Source organism: Sus scrofa, chromosome 9, assembly GCF_054392235.1.
Source record: "Sus scrofa isolate SSC_HxYL_T2T_F1_AM1 chromosome 9, Sscrofa_HxYL_maternal_Yorkshire_Landrace_v2.0, whole genome shotgun sequence".
NCBI classification, from domain to species: domain Eukaryota; kingdom Metazoa; phylum Chordata; class Mammalia; order Artiodactyla; family Suidae; genus Sus; species Sus scrofa.
In genome coordinates this window covers 79,951,464-79,974,727 of record NC_139391.1, presented here as the reverse complement: position 1 = coordinate 79,974,727, position 23,264 = coordinate 79,951,464, and the positions used below count along the sequence as shown (strand labels likewise).

At 36.5% G+C, this 23,264-nt stretch overlaps 1 protein-coding gene and 1 non-coding gene across 32 annotated transcripts in view; both read right to left on the bottom strand.

Annotated features, from left to right (window-relative positions):
• Positions 1 to 23,264, bottom strand: part of ASB4 (ankyrin repeat and SOCS box containing 4) — a 431,270-nt gene that overhangs the window by 108,593 nt on the left and 299,413 nt on the right. For 9 of the 31 annotated variants that reach the window (XR_014815841.1, XM_084977054.1, XM_084977055.1 and 6 more), the window contains one exon: positions 8,849 to 8,933. The exons of 6 other annotated variants lie outside the window; for them this stretch is intronic. Coding sequence is in view for 20 of the 25 variants with exons in the window: in XM_084977054.1 (XP_084833180.1) it covers positions 8,849 to 8,933 (85 nt within the window). In the remaining 5 variants the exon portion in view is untranslated. Of the gene's footprint in view, positions 1 to 4,240; positions 6,491 to 7,529; positions 8,280 to 8,638; positions 8,934 to 11,834; positions 11,921 to 23,264 lie in introns of those variants that run through there. 16 more of the 31 variants (XR_014815842.1, XR_014815844.1, XR_014815845.1 and 13 more) reach the window with 15 other exon arrangements.
• LOC146400009 (U6 spliceosomal RNA) lies at positions 10,750 to 10,856 on the bottom strand. Its single transcript, XR_014817009.1, has one exon. It is a non-coding gene; the product is annotated as a U6 spliceosomal RNA (small nuclear RNA).

The following is a 23,264-nucleotide window of genomic DNA, read 5'->3' as shown; positions in this document are numbered from 1 at the left end:
CTTAAGAAACAGAAATTTTTATAAGATTACTCCTCCTTAAGGCCAATTTTGTACCGTAGCTATGGAAGTCCTGAGGCAGCTCAGAAATAAGAAAAACAAAACTGTTTCCCTAGAAAGGAAAGCATAGACAGATAGATAAACAAATAGATATATAAAAGCAAGCTTATAGAGTTTCTCAGTAATAAGTGAAATGATAAGTGAAATAATTGATAGCTGGCTTATTCATAGCCTTTAAATTTCCACTATTGGAATTTTTCTTCAACACCATCTAAAAAGTTATATAAATAAAAAGACAACTGCACTATTATTTATAATAGTGAAAAGTTAGAAACCATCTGAATAACACATTTATTATATGTTAGAATCTTCTAATTCAATGAAATATTTTATAGCCTTAAAGTAAATATTAAGACCATGTAGCAACAACATGAAAAACATTTGTGATATCTTGTTTAAAGGCAAGGTTTCTCAACCTCAGGCTATTGACATTTGGGGCCAGATCATTGTTTTGGGGGATGGGGATGTGTGTGCTATTTTGTAGCATCAATGGTCTCTATTCATGAAATGCCAGTAGCACCACCACCCCAACTGACAACCAAAAACATCTCTAGACATTGCTTATGGTCCCAGGTTGTGAGGAGGGTGTGGAGCATAATGAGTTGTACATGGGGAAAAGTGTCTATGGTTGAGAACTACTGTTAAAGGGGAAGATCAAACTACAAAATTGCTCCCTTGATGTGGATTAAATCTTAGTGAAATTAAATATGTATCTAGATCAAAACAAAGATTAAATACAAAAACTGGAGCATTGATTTATTAAGGTGGGGGATTTGGAATTTTTTGTAAATTCTCAATAAATAAAAGTTTGTGAAGAAAAATACCAGAATTGGAGTAACAGAAGATTACAATTGTCTTATTTTGCAATAAAAATGAATGGTTTGAGAAAATGAAAAGTATAAGTGAGTCAACTGTTTTCTTACTTCTAGTCCTAGTAAAGTCTACCCAATGAACCAAAGACAACTAGCACAAGCTTCATGATTGAGCCCCTAGGAGTTTCCCATTCTCAGAGTTATGATAATTGAAAAATTAGTTATGCTGTGAGCCACATGAAGAAATTAACAAATGCTGGAGAGGGTGTGGAGAAAAAGTTACCCTCTTTCACTGTTGGTGGGAATGTAACTTGGTATAACCACTATGGAAAACAGTATGGAGGTACCTCAGAAAATGAAATAGAGAACTACCATATGATCCAGCAATCCCGCTCCTGGGCATACATTCAGACAGAATTTTTTTTTTTTTTTTTTTTTTTTTTTTTGGTCTTTTTGCCTTTTCTAGGGCCACTCCCGGGTCATATGGAGGTTCCCAGGCTAGGGGTCTAATCGGAGCTGTGGCCACTGGCCTACACCAGAGCCACAGCAACGTAGGATCCGAGCCACGTCTGTGACCTATACCACAGCTCACGGCAACACCGGATCGTTAACCCACTGAGCAAGGGCAGGGACCAAACCCGCAACCTCATAGTTCCTAGTCGGATTCGTTAACCACTGTGCCACAACGGGAACTCCCTGAACTTTCTTTTTTTAATATACTGATTTTTATTTTTCAGACAAAACTTTCATTGAAAAAGATACATGTACCCCTATGTTCACAGCAGCACTATTCACAATAGCCAAGACACAGAAACTACCTAATTGTTCATCGACAGATGAATGAATTAGAGGATGTGGTACATATATACAATGGAATACTACTCAGCCATAAAAGACAAACTAACACCATTTGTAGCAACATGGATGGAACCAGAGAGTCTCATACTAAGCGAAGTAAGCCAGAAAGAAAAAACAAATACCGTATGATGTAACTTATTTGTGGAATCTAATATATGGAACAGATGATCCTATCTAGAAAAACAGAAACAGATACTGGTCAAGGAGAGCAGACTTGGGGTTCCCAGGGGAAAAGGGGGAGGGAGTGGGATGGATGGACATTTTAGGGGTTTTTTGGATGCAAACTGTTATATCTGGAATGGATGGGCAATGGAGTCCTACTGTACTGCACAGGGAAAAGTGTGGGATTTGGTCACTTTGCTGTACAACAGAACTTGAAGAAACACTGTAAATCAACTATACTATAACAAAAATAAAAATCAATAAATAGAAAAAAAAAGGACACATGATTAGCTTTGTATCTTGTTTTTCTCAATGATAGAAAGTCAGTGTACTAGTTTGCTAGGGCTGCCTTACCATAAGTACCAGACAAGGCGGTTTAAACAACAGAAATTTATTATCTCACGGTTGGGGAGATAAGGGAGTTCAAAATCAAGATAATGGCAGAGTTGGTTCCTTCTGGGATCTGCAGGTGAAAAATCAGCTCCAGACACCTCTCCCTGGCTTTTCAGTGGCCCTATTCATGCTCACATGTTTTTCTCCCTGTATATTTACATGTTTTCTGTCTGTCTTCTAACTTTTGCTTTTTATAAGGATGCCAGTCATACTGAATTAGAGTTCATACTAAAGATCCATTTTAGCTTGATTACCTCTGTAAAGACCCTATCTCCAAATAAGGTCATATTCTAAAGTAATGGAGAGGTTAGGACTTCCACAGATGAATTTGGGCAGACACAGTTCAACCCCTAACAGTCAGATTCGCAAGATGAACAGAAGGAGCTCTTCCTAACTTTACATGAAGCCCTGAAATTCTGATCTGCTTTTCACATATTTCTTAAAAATAGACACATTTCTGCTTGCCCCAATCCTTAAGAAGTATCCTGGCTTGGGGAAGCCACTGTTACCAATGAGAATGTGTGGTATCTTTCAGGAGGTGTTTAGGCAGAGCAGAAACCTAGTCTTTAGTCTTGGGTAATGTTTTAATAACCTAGATAATAAATATTTTATATGCTATTAAAGTCAGATTTTCTTCTCCATATATCAACTACATGTAGATGAAAAAGTGAAGATAATTTTTCTTTTATGGCCTAAGAACAAAGTGAAAAATTTACATGCAGTGGCCATAGGATGGATTTATTTCCATAAAATGCATTCTCTGCAGTTTCAATTCCATGCAAAGAATTCTAAGAGTTTCAAAATGCTACTCAACAGAGCCCTGCTCATTTGATGTGCAGTGAAGGAACCAGTTGTGAATTCTGGCTTGGTTTCCAATCTAAAAGGATTTAAGGAAAAGTGATGTTTTCAGCTCTAAGTCTTAAAATGTAACCATATTCTAGAATTGGATCAAAAACAGGAGACATAAATTAAGCTTTCTATGGATTATATGGACTCAGACTCAAAAGTTGATGTTAAATTGAGACCATTTCAAAGAGATTCTAGTGTACATTTTTAATCACTTGAACATGATCTTATTAAGTGGTATTGGGACCTTTCACAAATAACTCAGATGTCAGAAGGGGCCTAAATGCCTATGTTCATCTATGTTCCCTTATCCACCCAGTGGAAATCTAAGTTCTGAATTCAACCCTTCCCAGATTTTCACAAGAATACCAATGCCTTCAAGTCTATATGTGGGGTTTGTACACACCCTGAGGATCCAGGAATCACCAGGAGCTCAGAGCACAGCACTGGGTAGTTCCCTTCCCCCTATTCCCTTTCCTTGCTTTCCCCTTTTCATGTTTTCTCTGCCCTCCACCCTGTTCCAAGACTTACCATTCCTTCAGCAACAATGCCAACTCCTCTCAGGTCACACATACTGTGAATTACAGCCTATCAACTCACCACCTCAAGTAAATGCAGTGCTTCCCCTAAGAACAAGCGGGAGAACACATTTTTCCCTATTCCATGACACACTGATCATGGGTAACTTACTTAAGCCTTCTAAATCTAAAGGAATATAGTGAAAAATCTCCCCATAAGGTGAATTTGGTTATAACATGATTGGCACTGACTTCCATCCTCTCAACAGCCTTTTCTTAATCAGGGCAAGCTAAAGTTTGAGTGGGAAGGGGAAAAGGGTGATACCAAAAGGGGAAATAGTAAACAATCTCAAACCATTTGGGGAAGGTAAAATAGATCTTTGAATTCTGAATATTCTCCTGGTCCAAACTGGTCAGTTAAGTGGGAAAATTTAAAACCTCCAATTTTAACAGGACCTGGGTAGTATGGATGGCACACTTGGGGCCTGGAACTTCCTGCATTTCATTAATCATGCAATAAAATTTTATATTTGACACAATTGCATTTTTAGATCTACTTATCATGTTATGCTGGGGTTTTACATGAATAGGGAATTTTTTTTTTCTTTTTAGGGCTCCACCTGCAGCATATCGAAGCTCCCAGGCTAGGGGCCAAATCGGCACTGCGTCTGCTAGCCCATGCCATAGCCCCCCAAATCAGTGATCTATGCTGCAGCTTACAGCAAGCCTGGATCCTTAACCCACCTTGCAAGACCAGGGATCGAACCCGCATTCTCATGGTTACTATGTCAGGTTCTTAACCTGCTGAGCCACAATGGGAATTCCTGCATATGGTGTTTTTAAAACTTGAACTGTATACCTTATGACTCTCAAAATAACCACCCCACTTAACAGTCAAAAAGGAAAAAAGGCACTTTTGAAGAAGTAAGGGAAATAACAGATTAGTAACAAGAGTTGGGACTGCTACCAGTTCTTCTGATGGCAGCTAGATGGGTTCTTCCTGGATAGTAGGCCTCCTTCCCCAGGGGACTTCATCAAGACTAGACCACAGAAAATTATTTTTCCTCCAAAACAGTTTTTTGGACTGATACCCAGTTAATTATCTCATGATTCACTGGCCTGCATCCATATGTTTTAGAAACGCTGTGGGCCCATGCCTTCCTATTGGTGACATCCAGTTGCAAGCAGGGTCTGAAACAACCTGGCATGATGGTGAAGTCAATCAAGCAAGAAGTCATTTTAATGAAATAAATGTGATGGGTAATTTTATCATAAGTGCCCCTCTCCTCATGGAAATTTTCATCCCCTACTGTCATAAAGAATTTTGTAATAACATCAAGGTTGAAAGTGAGGAAAAACTAGTTCTGTAGTGATGCACAGATGTGTAATAATAGTATTAATAGTAATAATGACAATGAGAAGAACACCAAGACATTCCATTGATCAAGGGCTTACTATATTCTAGGTACTAGCCAAAACACATTATAATTAAATCTTAATGAGAAATAATTTTATAAATCTATTCATGGTTTTTTCACTAGACATGAAGAATTTTGTATCAATAATAAAATAGCTAACTTAAAAAAAACTCTAGGCTTTGATGTCTACTATCTGATCAAATGAGTGGATGTGAACAATTATGACTAAAAATTCCAGTATTGCTATTACGTAGAACAAGAATGACAAGGAAAGACCATTATATCTGATTTAGTACTTGCTTCTTAAACAGATGTTGCAACATGTTTTCTCCATTTATTTACCCTGCAGGTGTAAGTTAATATTTCTTATGTATTGGCTATTTCTCACATGACAGAAAATATTCATATGCTTTATAGGAAAAGCCTTGTTCAAAGCCAAGAGCAAGTTTCACCATGATAATCTAGGTGATTTGGCTATGTTTAGGCATTGCTTTCTCTCTGCTCTCACAAGTAACTTCAACCTGTCTTCTAGACAAATAGAGATATGGGAGCAGTTTCAGTCTTAAAGCTCCTGTAGCATAATTCTTTGATGAAGACTTCTATATTTAGTCCTCAAATCATGTAGTCTATAATCAGAAGAGGGATTTGGAAACCAGAACAAAAATAATGGCCATCAAGTGATAGGCTGCAAGTTGGCATTTTGATGATAGGCAGCCTGGGTTTGAAATCTCTCATCTGCCATTTATTAACTGCAGGACCTGGGATGTTTTACCTGTCTTCGCTGAGCTTTAATTTTTCATCTTTAAAATGAAGATAAGAAGACCGTCTATCTCAGAGGGTCAGTGTAAAGGTTCAGGGAAATAAGTCACATAGATGTGTTAACATCGTGCCTGGCACACAGTAAGACCTTAGTAAATACTAAGTTATTATGATCACTCCTCCTTTTGCCACTTGTTGGATGTGCAAATTTGGCCAAGTCTTTTAAACTCTCAAATCTCTGATGCTATAAGGAAATAGATCAAACTAGATGTTCTCTAAAATCTTTTTTCAGCTCTCATTTTCCATGAAATGAAATCATTCCGTACATTCATAGGAGACATAGTTAGTACTCAGCAAATACTCAACATGTTCCTCTACATTTCCCAGCATTCTATTTGGGTTGAGATCTCCTTTAAAAGTTTTAAGTCTTAACAGCATTTTATTAAAATAAAATTATTTCCTTAAAAAAAAAGAAAGAAAAAAAAAAAAAAAAGCTCAAGTGTTAGTTTTAAGGCGGTCTCACCAATGGAAATGTGTACGTAAATGATGTGCTTCTCTGGGTCCAAGGCAGTTATGAGCAGTTACTCTGCATCCCCACTGTTGCAATATGGATGCAGCCTGGATCTCTGAGATACCACTAGAGAAAATTTTCTTGGCCTTTATTTGACTGTGACAAAAGTAAGAAATAATTCTTTGTTAAGTAAATGAGATTTTAAAGTTTGGCTACAAAAGTAGCTAGCAATTACTTGCCATAACATTCATAATACTCAGAATCCTCTATACTCTATATCTCTAATTTTTTATGTAGGTAATTTTTTTCTAAAGACCCTCTACTCCTGGGGAAAGGGGAAAAGAGGAAAGGAAATGTAATTAAAGATTGCCCCATGGCCTGAGAAGCATAAATGAAAAACATGAAGAGGCCAAGAAGCCAAATATGACATTGTTTTATGTGTGGTTCTAGGATTTTTTGGCATTAGATGTCTCCTTCTTTCCCATTAGCTTGGTTCCAGGTATATTTTACTGTACATGTAGGATGGCTCTGACTCTTAAGTCAAATTCTTCAGTCAGTTTTTACAACACCTTCACATTTTTCCTGGTTTTCATGGGCTCACATAATTCTTAGGTCATAATTAGACTATAATTATATAGTTACAAGAAAAACATTTCACACCAGAGGTAAAATGGAATGGCACATGGTATCTGATGGTCCTACTTCACAAGACTGTTGTGAAGAACAAAATAGAGGGCAGAGGATGAAAATTGTGAAGTGTTATACAATAAGGTGCGATAGGTGGTGCGATGATAGAATGAGAGGTGTATTTCAAAGGCAGCTAGAACTTATGAAAGAGCCTGGATCTATGATATGGGAAATCTATATTTTTAAAGAGAAGAAACTTATGAAAGTCTGAATACAAAGCATGGTTAGAGATCTACACAGGAAATTTAATAAGAGGAGCCTAGCTTCATTCTACAGAGTATACCTCATTTCTCTTTCTTTAAAGAGAAAGCTACTCATCTTAATCTATATTTGAAAAAATAACATCACTTTTTTCAGAATAATTGAGATTAGAAGAGCAATGAGAATGGCCTTTCTAAACAGCTACATATTTAAACATCTCTGGATAGTTTAGGGAAACCAGAACTCTTTCAGAGTTTGCATTCATATTTTGTTAACTAAGAAAATAATGTTGGTAGGCACACATCAATGTCATTTGATTAACAATGATTTATTTAAATGTGAATTTCAAAAGTAAATAAATACCGGTGATTCAGCTCTCCATGTCATTTAACAAGATGGATTTATCCAAGCCATTTGTGATTCAGATGGAATGTTGGAACAGGGACCACTGCATCATAACAAACAAGATAGATGAAAATCTCAGAGGATGACTGTTGACTTAATCCAAGCAAAATATCTCCTGGTTCCACTGGCTGTTGCCAAGTCTCAGTAGAGTGCTAAGAATAAATATAGCACAAATGCGGAAAGGGGTCTGCTTGACTTTCTGCTTGTGATTGTTCAAGCGGATGAGTGATAGAACTGTGATCTGATCTCTGCCAACTCATGGAAGCCATCAGATCATTGACGTCAGTGCTCAGAATGGGGTGTGCTGTGAGAGCAGTAGTCCCTCAAAAGATAACAGGGAAAAGTAAACAATATGGCCTGAAGAAGAGAATGAACCTTGAGGCAATACATCAGGTCACTGAGGCAGGAATAACACTTCACTGTACTAACAGTTACCATCCGGTGAGGCCTTGCTGAAACCCTGGTAGGGTGGGTTGTCCTGAAAGGGAATTGGTGGATGGTCTGAAGAGGCACTTAGCAGTATCATATTCATATCAGGAGATTAATGATCCATGTGTTCTCCGAGGCTTTGGGCTAGGTATGATGTATAATTTACAGAAGACTTGCTTCTCCAAAGTCTGGCCAACAGTGCCCAGTTCATTTCATATTCAATCTGTGTATTAAACATGCTGTCATTTTTAAAAGACATAAAAATTCAGGCTTAATAGCTGTCAGTAACTTAAGTTAGATGTGACTAACTGTAAAAATGGTCGCACAACATGGATATACTGAATAGCTTTTTTTGCACCCAGTATCTAGCAATCTGTGAAGGGGTCACTAACAATAGGTGTAGAGAACAGGGAACAGGAATTAGAAGGGTGAAGTGTAAGACCTAGAAAATGGAGAGAGGAGGTAAAGAACCCTGGGGGTAGGCCTGATGTCTGTATTTCAATAATTTGGTCTTATGCTGATCACAAGTTCCTTGAGTGGAGACAGGAAAGACTTGTTAGCAAACTAGACATGCCTCTCTCTCTCTCACACACACACACACACACACATACACACACACACACACACACACACATTTTACATGCATCTCAAATCCATCTATAAAAATTCAACTTTTCAAGCCAGAGAAAGATTCTCAACATAGCCTAAGAACCCACGTCTGTTTGGTATCAAGCTTGATCACATTGCCAGATATCTCAACATGAAATATAAGATGGGGACTTTGTTGCTTACCACTGCTTCTCAACTCCATAGCTTTCTTCCAGGTTTTATTTCCTTCTCTCTGAATTACATCAATCAGTAGTTTGAAAGAAGAGATCTATGGGTGATAAAAATTACTTTTTAGACAAAGTTCTCAATGCTACTCTCATGTTGCAACAGAACAAAGGGTGGGGAAAAAATGTAATTGTAATGTATACATGTAAGGATAACTTGATCCCCTTGCTGTATAGTGGGAAAATAAAATTAAAAAAAAGAGAGAAAAAAAAAGAATTAGTGCTGACAAAGGAATGCACAGATATTTGGACAGGATAATAAAACATAGAAGTGTCAATCTTTCTTTTTTTTTTTAATGGCCACACCTCTGGCATATGGAAGTTCCCAAACTAGGTGTTGAAATGGAGCTGCAGCTACAGGCCTACACCACAAAAAAAAAAAAAAATTACTTTTTAGATGTCTGAGATGTCTACTTCAATTCTTCAATGGTAGGTTGAGGAGACACACAGTTTTAGGTAAAAAGCTGATTTTCCCTCAGCACCTCAAAGATGTTTCAACATTTTATGGCACCCACTGCTATTGAACAGAATTGTCTTGTCAGTCTACATATTATCCATTTATAAGCAATATGATTTTTCTCTCAATTAGCATTTAAGGTCTTCTTTTTGCCTATCCTGCTAAAGCTCTTTCAGCTTTTCTTTTCAAAAGCTCCTTCTCTATGAGTAGCTTTAGAGTTGAGCTTTTGATCTATCTTAAATTATGGAAAATACTGACCCATGATCCCTTTTAAATATATTCTTTTCCTTTATCCTTTATATTTTCTTTCTGGAACTCCACTAGACATATTACAGAAACTCTCAATGTATATCTTTCATATTCTCTATTTCTCAATATTTCTGTGCTGCATCAAGAGTGATTTTCTCAAGTCTATCTTCCAACTCACTAATTTCCTGTTCAATGAGTATAGTCTACTATTAATATATTCTTGACACTTTTGGCAGAAGTTTTATAAAATATAATTATTATACCATATAATTCACTCATTTAAAGTGTCAATTCAGTGGGTTTTTAGTATATTCTTGGAGTTGCATGAACATCAGCACAATTAATTTTGGAACATTTTCATCACTCCAAAAGAAACCATGTTCTTTTTAGCTATCACTTCCCCAAAACTTTCAGACCTAGATAGCCACTAATCTTCTGTCTCTATGGATTTGCCTATTATGGATTATGGATTTTTCATATGAATCATACAGTATGTGTCCTTTTTCAAGGGCTTCTTTTATTTAATGTGTTTTCAAGATTCATCTATTTTATAGAATGTATTTCATTTCATTTTATTGCCATGTAATAGTCAATTGTGTAATTATACCACTTATATTATTCATCCATCATCATTTGATGGGCATTTGGGTTATTTCTACTTTTTGGCTATTCTGAATACACTGCTATGATCTTTCATATACAACATATTTTTCTGTGGAGGTATGTTTTCTTTTCTTCTTTTTTCTTTTTTGCTATTTTAGGGCTGCGCCAAGGCACACAGAGGTTCCCAGGCTAGGGGTTGAATTGGAGTTGTAGCCATTGGCCGACACCACAGCCACAGCCATGCAGGATCCTACACCATAGCTCAAGGCAACATCAGATCCTTAACCCACTGAGTGAGGCCAGGAATCGAACCTGCATCCTCATGGATCCTAGTCGGGTTCATTAACCACTGAGCCATGAAGAGAACCCCAAAGTATGTTTTCTTGGGTATAAAAATTGAACTTCTGGGTCATAGGGTGACTGTATGTTTAACATTTTGAGGTATTTTCAGGTCGTTTTCAAAAGTGTACTCTTTTACATTCCTAACAGCAGTGTTTGAGGGTTCTAATTTTCTCCACATCCTATCCAATACTTGTTATTATTTATCTTTTAAAAACATGGAACACTTCATGAATTTTTGTCATGCTTGTACAGGGACATAGCTATTCTTCTCTGTATCATTCCAATTTTAGTATATGTGACATCCAAAAAAGAATACACTCTTTTTTTATTATATATATATATATATGAATTGATACCTCATTAAGAATTTTTTTCTTTTTACACTGCACCCACAGTATATGGAAGTTTCCAGGCTACAGGCTGAATTGGAGCTGCAGCTGCCCGCCTACACCACAGCCATGGCAACACAGGATCTGAGCCACATCTGTGACCTATGCCGTAGCCTGTGGCAACACCAGATCCTTAACCTACTGATTGAGGGCCAGGGATGAAATCTACATCCTCCCAGACGCTATGTCATGTTCTTAACCTACTGAGCCACAATGGAAACTGCTCATTATGATTTTGATTTATCATTTGTAAATCTTTTTTGGAGAAATGTCTATGCAGATACTATGTGATTTTTAAAATTTGCTTAGTCTTTATTTTTGACTTGTGAGAGTCCTTTATATATTCTAGATCCAAGTCCCCTATTAGGTATATGATTTCCAAATATTTTCTCCCATCCAGTGGGCAGTCTTCTCACTTTCTTGATTATGTCCCTTATTGCACAAAAGTTTTAGTTTTGATAAAGTCTGTTTAGTCTATTTTTTTTGTTTTGTTGCTTGTACTTTTGTTGTCATAATTCAAAAACCATTGCCAAATCCAAGGCAACAGATCTGTGCCTATCTTTTCTTCTAAGAGCATTATTTTTTAGTGCTTACATTTAGGTCTATGATCCATTTTTACTTAACTTCTGTATATGATGTGAGCTATACATCCAGTGTCATTCTTTATACAAATATCTTGTTACCCTGGTATCATTTATTGAAAAAATATTCTTTCCTCCATTCAATTTTTTTAGGGGTAGTTTTGTCCAAAGACGACTGACTATAAATGCAGGGTTTACTTCTGGACTCTTAATTCTACTCTGTTGATCTATATGTCTATCATTATGACTGTGCCACACTGTCTTGATTATCATAGCTTTATATAGTAAGTTTTGAAATTGGGACGTATAAGTCCTCCAACTTACAACTTCATTCTTCTTTTTCAGGATTATTTTGAATCTTCCGGTTTTCTTAAAAATCCATATGAATTTTATGATCAGCTTGGCAATTTCTGTGAAGAAACCAAGCATGAGATCTGTAGATCAGTTGGAGGAATACTGTCATTCTGATTAAATGCACATGAAAATCACTTCCATTTGTTTTAGTCTTCATTAATTATTTTAAACAGTGTTTTACAGATAGCAGAGTATAAGTTTTACCCTTCTTTTGTAAAATTTATCCTAAGTACTTTATTCTTTTTAAGCTACTTTAAATACATTTCTTAATTTCATTTTAAGATTATCCATTGCTAGTGTATAGGACTACAATTAATCCTTTTAATTAAGGTATAATTGATTTATAATATATTAGTTTCAGGGGTACAACATTGTGATTCAAAATCTTCATTGATTACACTCTAAAATTATAAAATATTGGCTATATTTCCTGTGTTTTAAAATATATCCTTTTATTTTATTTTGTACACAGTAGCTTTTACCTATTAGTCCCCTGCCCCTATTTATAAGTGAATTTTATATTAATATTATAACCTATAATCATTCTGAACTTATCACTTCTAATAATTTTCAGTGGATTGCTTAGGGTTTCCTAAAAACAAGATCATGTCATCTGTGAATAGAGTTTTACTTCTTTCTTTCCAATCTTGAAGCCTCCTATTTAGCTCTCTTGGTTAAACACACTGGCTAGAATCTCTACTACAGTGTAGATCAGAAGTGATGACAGCAGACATCTTTGTCTCATTCCTGAGTTTAGGAAAAAGCCTTCAATCTTTCATCAGTAAATATGGTATTAGCTGTGGGCTTTTTCTTGATGCCCTTTATTGCACTAAGAAAGTTCCTTTCTATTCCTAATTTTTAAAGTGTCTTTACCATGAAAAGGTACTGCATTTTGTTAAATGTCTTTTCTATATCTATTCAGATGATCAGGTGGAATATCATATTCTATTAATATTATATGTTACATTAATTGATTTTCAGGTGTAAAAACCCAATCTTGCATTAATCCACCTTGGTTAAGGGGGATAACCTTTTTCATATGTCAGCATATTTGGTTTGCTGTATTTTGTTGCATCTATGTTCATAAGAGATATTAGTGCTTTGTTTTCCTTTCTTCTGATTGGTATCAGCATAAAGATAGCCTCATGGAATGAGTTTAAAAAGTTCCCTCCTATTCTATTTTTGGAAGAGCTTATGAAGATTTTTTTTTTTTTTTTTTGTCTTTTGTCTTTTTTTTAGAGCCGCATCCACAGCATATGGAAGTTCCCAGGCTAGGGGTCTAACTGGAGCTGCTGCTACTGGCCTATGCCAGAGCCACAGCAATGCCAGATCCGAGCCACATCTGCAACCTACACCACAGATCACAGCAATGCCGGATCCTTAACCCACTGAGCGAGGCCAGGGATTGAACCCACCACCTCACGGTTCCTAGTCAGATATATCACAATGGGAACTCCCATGAAGAATTGATATTAATTCTTTAAATGTTTGGTTGAATAAACCAGTAAAACTGTCTAAGCCTTGATTTTTCTGTGTTTATAGTTTTTTTGATTACTAATTAAGTTTATTTTCTTATTACAGATTTATTCTGATTTTTTACTCCTTATTGAATCAATTTCAGTAATTTGTGCCTTTGTAGGAATTGGACCATTTAATCTAACTTATCTAATTTATTGGCATACAAATATCCATATTATTTCCTTTTAATTCTTTATTTCTGTAATCTTGATGGTCATGTCCCCATTTTCAGTCCTGATTTTAATAAGTTGAGTTCTCTTTTTCCTTGGTCACTTTAGGAAGAATTTTTGACAGCTTTTTTCATTTATCAAAGAACCATTTTTTTAGTTCACTGATTTTTCTCTATTTTATTTCTATTCTCTATTTCATTAATTTCTTATGTAATCCTTATCACAGCAATCAAATGAGAAAACATAAGCTATCTTCTATGTAATCCAGTCTTATAAATGAAAATAAGAAAATTCCTGAACTTATACTATAGGATACTAATTACTGCTTCAAACAACCTCTAGACCCTCAGGTACAACCACCCACTGTAGATGTTGGTTTGTATATCTAGAAGTCTGGAATCCAAAGGCTGAGAGGATAAAAAATGTCACCCTTTGACAATGCTCCTTATCAAAATCACCATCTAATGAAAAAGGTCATTTTCTGCAATGGTAGGGCTTCCACCCTTTCTCTCTCTCTAAAGTAAGTGTATAAATGCTTCACTAATCAGGCTAAGGTGAAGCCCTTTTAACCAGAAAACTAGAGCAATAGGTTCACAAAAATTTTTTAATGATTTTTATTTTTTCCATTATAGCTGGTTTACAGTGATCTGTAAATTTTCTACTGTACAGCAAAGTGATCCAGTTACACACATACACACACACATATATATATATTCTTTTTCTCACATTATTCTCCATTAGGCTACATCACAAGCGACTAGATATAGTTCCCAGTGCTCTAGAGCAGGATCTCATTGCTTATCCATTCCAAAGGCAATAGTCTCCCAGTCCTTCCCACTCAATATCCCTCCCCGTTGGCAACCACAAGTTCTCTAAGTCCATGAGTTTCTTTTCTGTGGAAAGATTCATTTGTGCCATATATTAGATTTCAGATATAAATAATATCATACAGTATTTGTCTTTCTGACTTACTTGACTTAGTATGAGAGTCTCTCTCTAGTTCCATCCATGTTGCTGCAAATGGCATTATTTTTATTTTGTTCTTTTTTATGTCTGGATAGCATTCCATTGTGTATACATACCACATCTTAATCCATTCATCTGTTGATGGACATTTAGGTTGTTTCCATGTCTTGCCTATTGTGAATAGTGCTGCAATGAACATATGGGTGCATTGTCTTTTTCAAGGAAAGTTTTGTCTGGATATATGCCCAAGAGTTGGATTGCTAGGTCATATGGTAGTTATATATTTAGTTTTCTGAGGTATCTCCATACTGTTTTCCATAGTGGTTGTACGAATTTACATTCCCACCAACAACGTAGGAGGGTTCCCTTTTCTCCACACCCTCTCCAGCATTTGTTATTTGTGGACTTACTAATGATGACCATTTTGACCGATGTGATGTGGTACCTCATAGTAGTTTTGATTTGCATTTCTCTAATAATCAGTGATCTTGAGCATTTTTTTCTCCCACTCGGTGTCAGTGGAGTCTTTAAAAGGTTTTGTCTACTAGGGAGTTCCCATTGTAGCTCAGTGGGTTAAGAACCCAACTAGTGAGGATGTGGCTCAATGCCTGGCCTTGCTCAGTGGGTTAAAAGATCTGGCATTGCTGTGAGCTGCAGTGTGGATTGCAGACATGGCTCAGATCTGGGGATCTGGTGTGGCTGTGGCAAAGGCTGGCAGCTGCACTCTGATTCTACCCCTCACCTGGGAACTTCCATATGCTGTAGGTGCAGAAAGACAAAAAAAAGGATTCTGTCTACCAACTAAGCTTCATATACACTGAACAATAAATAATTTGTACTGCCCACATCATCACTATTTTTTGGTCAATGTTAATCCAGTTTGCAAATGATTTATTAGTAGCAAAGTTTATGATAGTATTATAAAATCACATAAATTACTTTTGGGACGGTATGGCTAGTAATATAAAAGCTAGGAAGAAGAGTTTAGTTCCTTAGAACACAGAACTCTTGGTTGCTTAACACTGCTGTCATTGTGGCAGGATTTAATTCATTCAAGTCAAACCCTACAACCACTCAATTTGTGCTCTGATAGTTGCACTTGGTGCAACAAACTTGTCCCAGGAATTCTGATGATGTCATCAATGACCAAATTAAGCTGGAATTATGGTAATTTGGTCTTACTTTGGAATTAACAGTAATTTAGTCTTATGGTAAACGTATGCAGTTTAGAAGCTTTGGTCAGCTCCGCTGTTCCCAAACTGTGTTCCAAATTCCTTTAGAGTACTGCAAAATATTCACACAAGCACTCCCAGATATTTTAAATTTTCTAGGGAAACTTAGCAGCATTTTTCAGACCAACTATTACTACTGAATTGTGTGGATATAAATATTTAATAAACAAGACTATCAGACTTAGGAACACTTATGAGAAAATTACCAAATAAATCACTGTGACCTGAGGAAGTTTTGTAACCTCTGGATTACCTATTTTATCTTCCCCCCTCCCCGAGCCTTATTAAGGATACTGCATGGGTTTCATTAAACTTTCCGTTTTTAAGAGCACACAAATGCCATATGGTATCACTTATATCTGGAATCTAATATATAGCACAAATGAACCTTTCCAGAGAAAAGAAAATCATGGACTTGGAGAATAGATTTGTGGTTGCCAAGGGGGAGGGGGAGGGAGTGGGATGGATTGGGAGCTTGGGGTTAACAGATGCAGACTACTGCCTTTGGAATGGATTAATAATGAGATCCTGCTGTGTAGCATGGGAACTATGTCTAGTCACTTATGATGGAGCATGATAATGTGAGAAAAAAGAATGTATACATGTATGTGTAACTGGGTTACCATGCGGTGCAGTAGAAAACTGACAGAACACTATAAACCAGCTATAATGGAAAAAAAATCATTACATATTTTTTAAAAAATTTCTTTTTTTGTTTTGGCCATGCCTATAGCATGTAAAAGATCCTGGGCCAGGGATCAAACCTGTGCCACAGCAGCAACCCCAGCCAAGACAGATCCATAACCCTCTGTGCCACAAGGGAACTCCTAAAATTTTTGAAGTTTTGAAAAATCCTTTCTGACCTCATAAGCCTCAAGTTGGTAACTGATAGATGAATTTATCTCTATTGTTCACATCAACAGAATAAAATTGTATATTATTGATAAATGCATGCTTCATGGTGATGATAACATTATGGTGATTTTTTGTTTTTTTGTTCTTTGATTTTTTTGCTTTTTAGTGCCACACCTGTGGCATATGGAAGTTCCCAGGCTAGGGGTCTAATTGGAGCTACAGTTGCTGGCCTTCGTCACAGCCATAGCAACATGGGATCCAAGCTGTAACTGTGACTTCACCACAGCTCACAGCAATGCCAGATTCTTAACCCACTGAGTGAGGCCAGGGATCGAACTCACATCCTCATGGATCCTAGTCAGGTTTGTAACCTGCTGAGCTACAATGGGAACTCCCAGTACCTCCTGTTCTTGATCACATTTCCCAAAGATATTTTTCTAGAGATAGAAATTGAGTAAAATGGGCAATTAACTTGTTGGGTCACATTTGGAAGATCATTCATTCATTCTACAAAAACTGGTTAAGCATATATTGTGTGCTGGACATGAGTGAACAAACAAAATATAGTGACTAATATTTTCAAATATAAATGAATAATATAATATCAGATAATGATAAGTCCCTAGAGGAAACATAAAGGAGGAAATTCACAGTATCAGAGAAAGGGGCATGCTACTTTGAAAAGGATGGTGATGAAAGGGTTCAAATATGAGACATTTAAGTAGAGATCTGAACAATGAGGGAAAGAGCCACTTATGTAATTGGAGAGTTCCAGGCAGAGGATTCCAGCAGGTGCAAAAATGAGAACAGGTCTGACATTCCACATAGGATTTTGTGTCTTGCAAGTCTGAGCCTTCTGAATTTGACTCTCAGATGCCAGTTAACTTATAATATTAACTTTGTGGACTTACAAAGCCAAGAGCCAAGTTTGGGCATGCAGCAGTGACTTGACCCAGAGATGTAGACAAGCAATTCAGCAGGAAGAGCCTCCAATTATATTAAAATAACTTTACTACAGTAAGTTGTAGGACTGGATCTGAAGACAGATACAATTTTGTTAAGATACTCTGGGAAAGACTTGTGACATCATATCTATTAGAAAACTTGCAAGACACCATTTTTCTCTGAGTGATGAAGCTAAAACTGAATAGTATTTTCTTATTTGTATATTTTCTATATTATTTATATTTCATTGGGTATTTTTTAGTAATCAGGAAAAAAATCAAAGCCTTTATCATATTTTAATGAGCTATAAAACAATACTATATATGTAGTAAAATCTTATTCATATAAAAATATAAGCTTTTTTTCCCATTTTATGTTCTTGCCTCCCTTGTCAAAGATTAATTGACCATAGGTGTCAGGGTTTATTTCCGGGTTCTCTATTCTGTTCCATTGGTCTGTCTGTCTGTTTTGATACCAATACCACACTGTTTTGATGACTGTGGCTTTGTAGTATTTCTTGAAATCTGGGAGAGTGATGCCTCCTGCTTGGTTTTTGTTTCTCAGGATTGCTTTGGCGATTCTGGGTCTTTTGTGGTTCCATATAAATGTTTGGGTTGTTTGTTCTAGTTCTGTGAAAAACGTCATGGGTAATTTGATAGGTATTGCATTGAATCTGTAGATTGCTTTGGGTAGTATGGCCATTTTTACAATATTGATTTTTCCAATCCAGGAATATGGAGTACAGAGAACATCCACATATCCTATCCTTTCTAGCCTTCTAGCCAACCTGCCTGCCTACTGCCTGCCTTCCTTCTTTCCTCCCCCCACCTCTCTTTTTTTCTTTCTTCCACCAAATGCTTATAGAATGTCTAATATACACCATCTATTATTCTTGGTACTTATGATCCAGCAGTAAATAAAACAGACATACATGACCCCAGCTTGCTTGAAATTTATAGACTAGCAAACTAGGGTCTTTTGTAAACAAAAAATCCCAAGTGTGATAAGTACTTTGTGCAGTGAACCTGGCCCAAATTAAGAGAAAAATATTTGATCAATGAATCAGTGTTCGAATGAATGAACAAATGAAGAGATGAATTGACTGACCTTTAAGATGTTATAACTCTGAGATTCTTATAATAGCAGGATAATTAGAATTTTTTTCTGATTCCTATTTTCTATCCCTATATTGCTATGAGTGAAAAATACTGAGGAAGAATTAAACTAAACCTGTCAGTCAAAAAACTTCATAAGAAAATCAATTAAGTAGCTCAAAATCATTTATGTACTTTCAGAAAAAAAAAAAAAGAGAGAGAAAGCGGCTGCCTGATGATATTTTTAATTGAATTCAGAAGCTATTACCTACAAGAACCTTTAATTTATTCTTACCCAGTCAATCGAAAACAATTTAAGCAAAGCAGAATCTGTTTTCTTCTAAGTTGCAACTGAGCTGAGAGCTGTCATGCCAAGTTTCACCCAGTGTGAATTTCAGCATCTGAATGATAAACACCAGTAAAAGAAACCCTTTCCTAGAATGCCAGCAGGACTGCTTTAACCAAGTTTATGCTACTAGGCAACAATCTAAGAAAACCAATATTCTGTTGCTAATTACCCATCTAAAAGGCTAGAGAGGAAATTACAGAAAAAAGCAATCTTCTTAATAATTCCTCCATTACCCCATCCTGAATGATCTCTTACCCATGAAAGGGTGAACACAGAAGTTTCAGAGAATCTCAATTCTCATTTAAGTGAGGATTAGAGAGACTGCCTCCCTAAAGAAATGGGTTTAGCGATTCTATGTGCAAGCCTTACCGCGTATAGTATTTACTAATATACTGGGTGAACATGACAGAGAGGGAAGGCTTATGGAGGCTGAAATGGTGGGAGCCAAGAAACTCAAATTGATGTCAATACTGTCAGCCACATTACAACCTGGCCCCTCTGGTTCATTGGTTCACTGGGATAGGATGTAGGATACCATTTATATGAAATTCTAAAAAATGCAGATCTAATCCATAGCAATAAACAGCCAATTAGGAGTCATAGCAGATTGACTGCAAATGGGCATGAGGGGAATTTGGGGGTTGATGATAAAGTTCTTTTTTTTTTGGCCTCGCCACAGCATGCAGAAGTTCCCAGGCCTGAGATGGAGCCTGCACCACCCCCATGACAACACTGAATCCTTAACCACTAAGTCACCAGAGAACTCTGAAAATGTTCTAAATCTTAACTGTCATGGTGGTTATACAATGTATACATTTGTCAAACTCTAAGAATGCACCCTTAAAAGAATCACATTTTACTGTATGCAAATAAATTTGATTTTGACTCAAAAAAAGTTGATTTTTTAACTGGGTTCTTTCAAAAAGTGACCTTAATATTTGCTGATTTTAATGTTTGTTCATAGCACTGGTGGAGGGCTGTCATCCATTAGATTAACTCACAAAATTTGAGGTTGGAATACATGGAGCCAATAGCCCCCAAATATTCACTGACATGGTTTTACCAAATTTACCATGCCAGTCTTGAAAGATGCTCTGTGAAGAAAAAGTCTTTGTGGTCTAGTAAATCATAAAAAGACTGAATATTCTATGGCTGCACATTACAACTTTATCATAAATATGGTTCTGAAAGTCCTAAATGAAATAAATATTTATTTATGCTTAAATTTAACAAGGAATATCTAGTGGAACACAGTTTGGGAAATGATAAATTTGTTGATCAAGGTCAATCTGGAAGGAAGTGTCTTAGAGTTTTTAATCATCAATATATATTCTAAATATTAAAATGGGTGTTTATATAGCATTTTCCACATGTATTTAAACATGGTATTATATAGCATTTTCCACATGTATTTAAACATGGTACTCTTTTTTCAGCTGCATCTTACAAAATTGGTATTCCATTCTATTTTCCTCCAAAAACAGTTTTCTCTGGTTCTTCCAAAGAGCTTGGTCCTTGCCTCTGTTCTCCTTCTAAGCAACTTAGCCAAATGGTAGGTACATAGAGGATTGTCAAATTTTCAGATGATACAAGCTATTTCTTTAAGATAGGCAATAGTATAAAATTTGAATTCCCTAAGATCTGGACAGGCAAGATCGATGAAATTTTTAAAAACTATTCAGTTGAAAATCAAGTATACACAAACACCCCTCTGGGGGACAGAGGGGAGCCGCTTTGGAGTTTTAGTTGATAGTATATTCAACCAAGAGTATAACGCTGTGTCATTAGAAGCCAATTCAACCTTAGTCTACACAGTTAAGAGAATGGTGTCAAGAATAATAAGAAGGAAGAGAACCATTGTAGGTGAATACAACTGCAGATCTACAAAATGGTGAAAGGTCTAGGAATGTCAATGAAGGTGCACCCAAATTCTGGGGAAAAGGTACACAGGCAGAATGGTATTTGCCTCCAAATATGGGGTGCAATTTCATGGAAAGTCATTCAGGCATCTTGATTGCCAGCTTCTAGACCGATTTTATAAGTTCTGATTATACCTAACTAGGACTATCTTGTAAAATTTACCGATACCCAAACATTGTTTTGTCAAAATATCCACTTATTGTTGCTAATAGTATTCATGTGAACACAGGAGAGGTCATGTGAGGAAGGGAGAGGAGGTTAGGGGGAGAGTTAGAGACAAGATGAAAAATTCATTCGCTCCTAACTAAATTACTTTTTCTGATGTGACCTCTAATTTACTGACATGTCCTTGATTTTGATGCTAACCTTTTCCAGTAATTAAAGTTTGAGTGTTTAAGGAAAAACAATGCTTTTGACAAGTAAGACTTCAGGAAAAATGTCACTGTGAAGGCAAATTATTTTTCATCTGCCTAGTAAACTTTTTGACTGATGAAAAATCAATACTTTCCCAATTCTTCTTGCAGGTGTTGTTTGTCTGGTATGTCTCCTATGTCATCTGGAAACAACAGTTTAAACACTACTTTAATGAGAAAAATCACCCATGGCTGGTCTGGTTCTGCCCTAAATGGATTTGTAGCTGATCAGTGACTGAAAAGATGCTTTCTTGAAACATTTTTTGAAGGACAAATCCATTATTTGTTGCCACTTTTCCAAGATCTATGGAGAAATTAGCTTTAATGTTTCCTTTGCTTGTAGGACCATAGCAGATCCTCCCTTCCTAAAAAAGAATGGTAAAGACTACTAGTCACTGGTTTTGAGCAATTCTTTCATAAATCAAACTATTGAAACTACTGAATCAAACCATTAGACAGCTTCCTCTGAAGGACAGAACATATTATATTAATTCTTCCTCCTCAATTCAGAGGCTGAAGAAAAGAAAGACTTTCCTTAAGGTTGTGCTGAAATATTAAGATAAATGTGGAACCTCAGTCATCCAGAGAATTCATGTATACATTTAATAACATTGTGGCCTTCTATTTCCTTTTCAAATTGATATAGGGTATAGATTCTCTAACTGTAACCAATCTGAAACATAGTGTCCACTGGCAGGCAAAGGAGCAGCATAACCCAGAAGCATTCATTTAAATGTAAATCAAAAGAAAAATAAGAAAGAAAAAGGACATTAACAGAGAAAAAGAAGTCATCCAAAACCTGGTGCCCCTCATCACTATTCCTGTTTTCTCCATACAATTTCTGGGTTCATTCTATAATAGCTGATTGACATTCCTCTATTCAGTTACTCAACATCCTTAGCAGAGACACACCCACCTCCTCTTAGAGTATGGGTCTTACCATTTTGGCTCATTCCAGACATGCTCAGTGATAGCCTGTTACCACCCCATAATACCACAGGTCAGAAGGACTATCATGGCTCTGTCTTAGCTAGCTTAGTCTTCTTAGGGTAGAATTCATGCTGGCATGGTTCCATCCAGACTTGTAAGCAACCAACTTCTCTCTCATTGGAATTTCTCATTAATTCACCTTGAGATGTTGGTCATAACCTGCCTTTACATTTTTAATATTTCAAGAGGAAATGCTCATACTGAAATAACTCAGGGAACCATCTGGGAGGAACACTGTTTGCACAGCAGTTTTCAGAATAGTGTCATGGCAGGCTTCCCAATTCACAGCCACAACATCCTGTGGAATCAACAAACTGTTTGAAAAGCCAACAGCCACTTTAAATTAAAACAATTCTGTGGAGGCTCAAGGCAGCAAAACTTTTATTCCTAGAATCCGTAATATTGGTCTTCTCACAACATGATCCAGATAGATTTGAAACAAAAGTTTCACCCACCTACCCCTCCCAAATCTCACTCATCACAAGCATGCTTTTTTTCTCTATTCCATTTCATTTTAATGCTGGTGATTACCCATCAAACTGATTTCATGACCACTGACTGGTCATGAACCACAATCTAAAAATCACTGCTCTACAAGGTGGAGAACTTTTCTCCTAAACTGGAATCATTTTAAATGGCTACGTTTTAAGATTCTAAAGCAATGCTGCACATTAGATACACTTCAGACACTATAAAACTAAGATGGGTGAGTACCCCAGCTAGAGATTCTGATCCAACTGGTACAAGCATCAGTCATTTGCAGAAAGCTCTCCTGGTGATTCTAATGTGTGGCTGGGATCAGGAGCTAGAGCTCTGGCCTAGAGCAATTAATAAGGTAAACTGCAAGTGCCTTTATTGCAGTACACTTTTCAAAAGAATTTCACAAAGTTATATTACATAACATAAATTAGCCAGTCAATAGGTTGTGTATCAGTTTGCCACATTTGG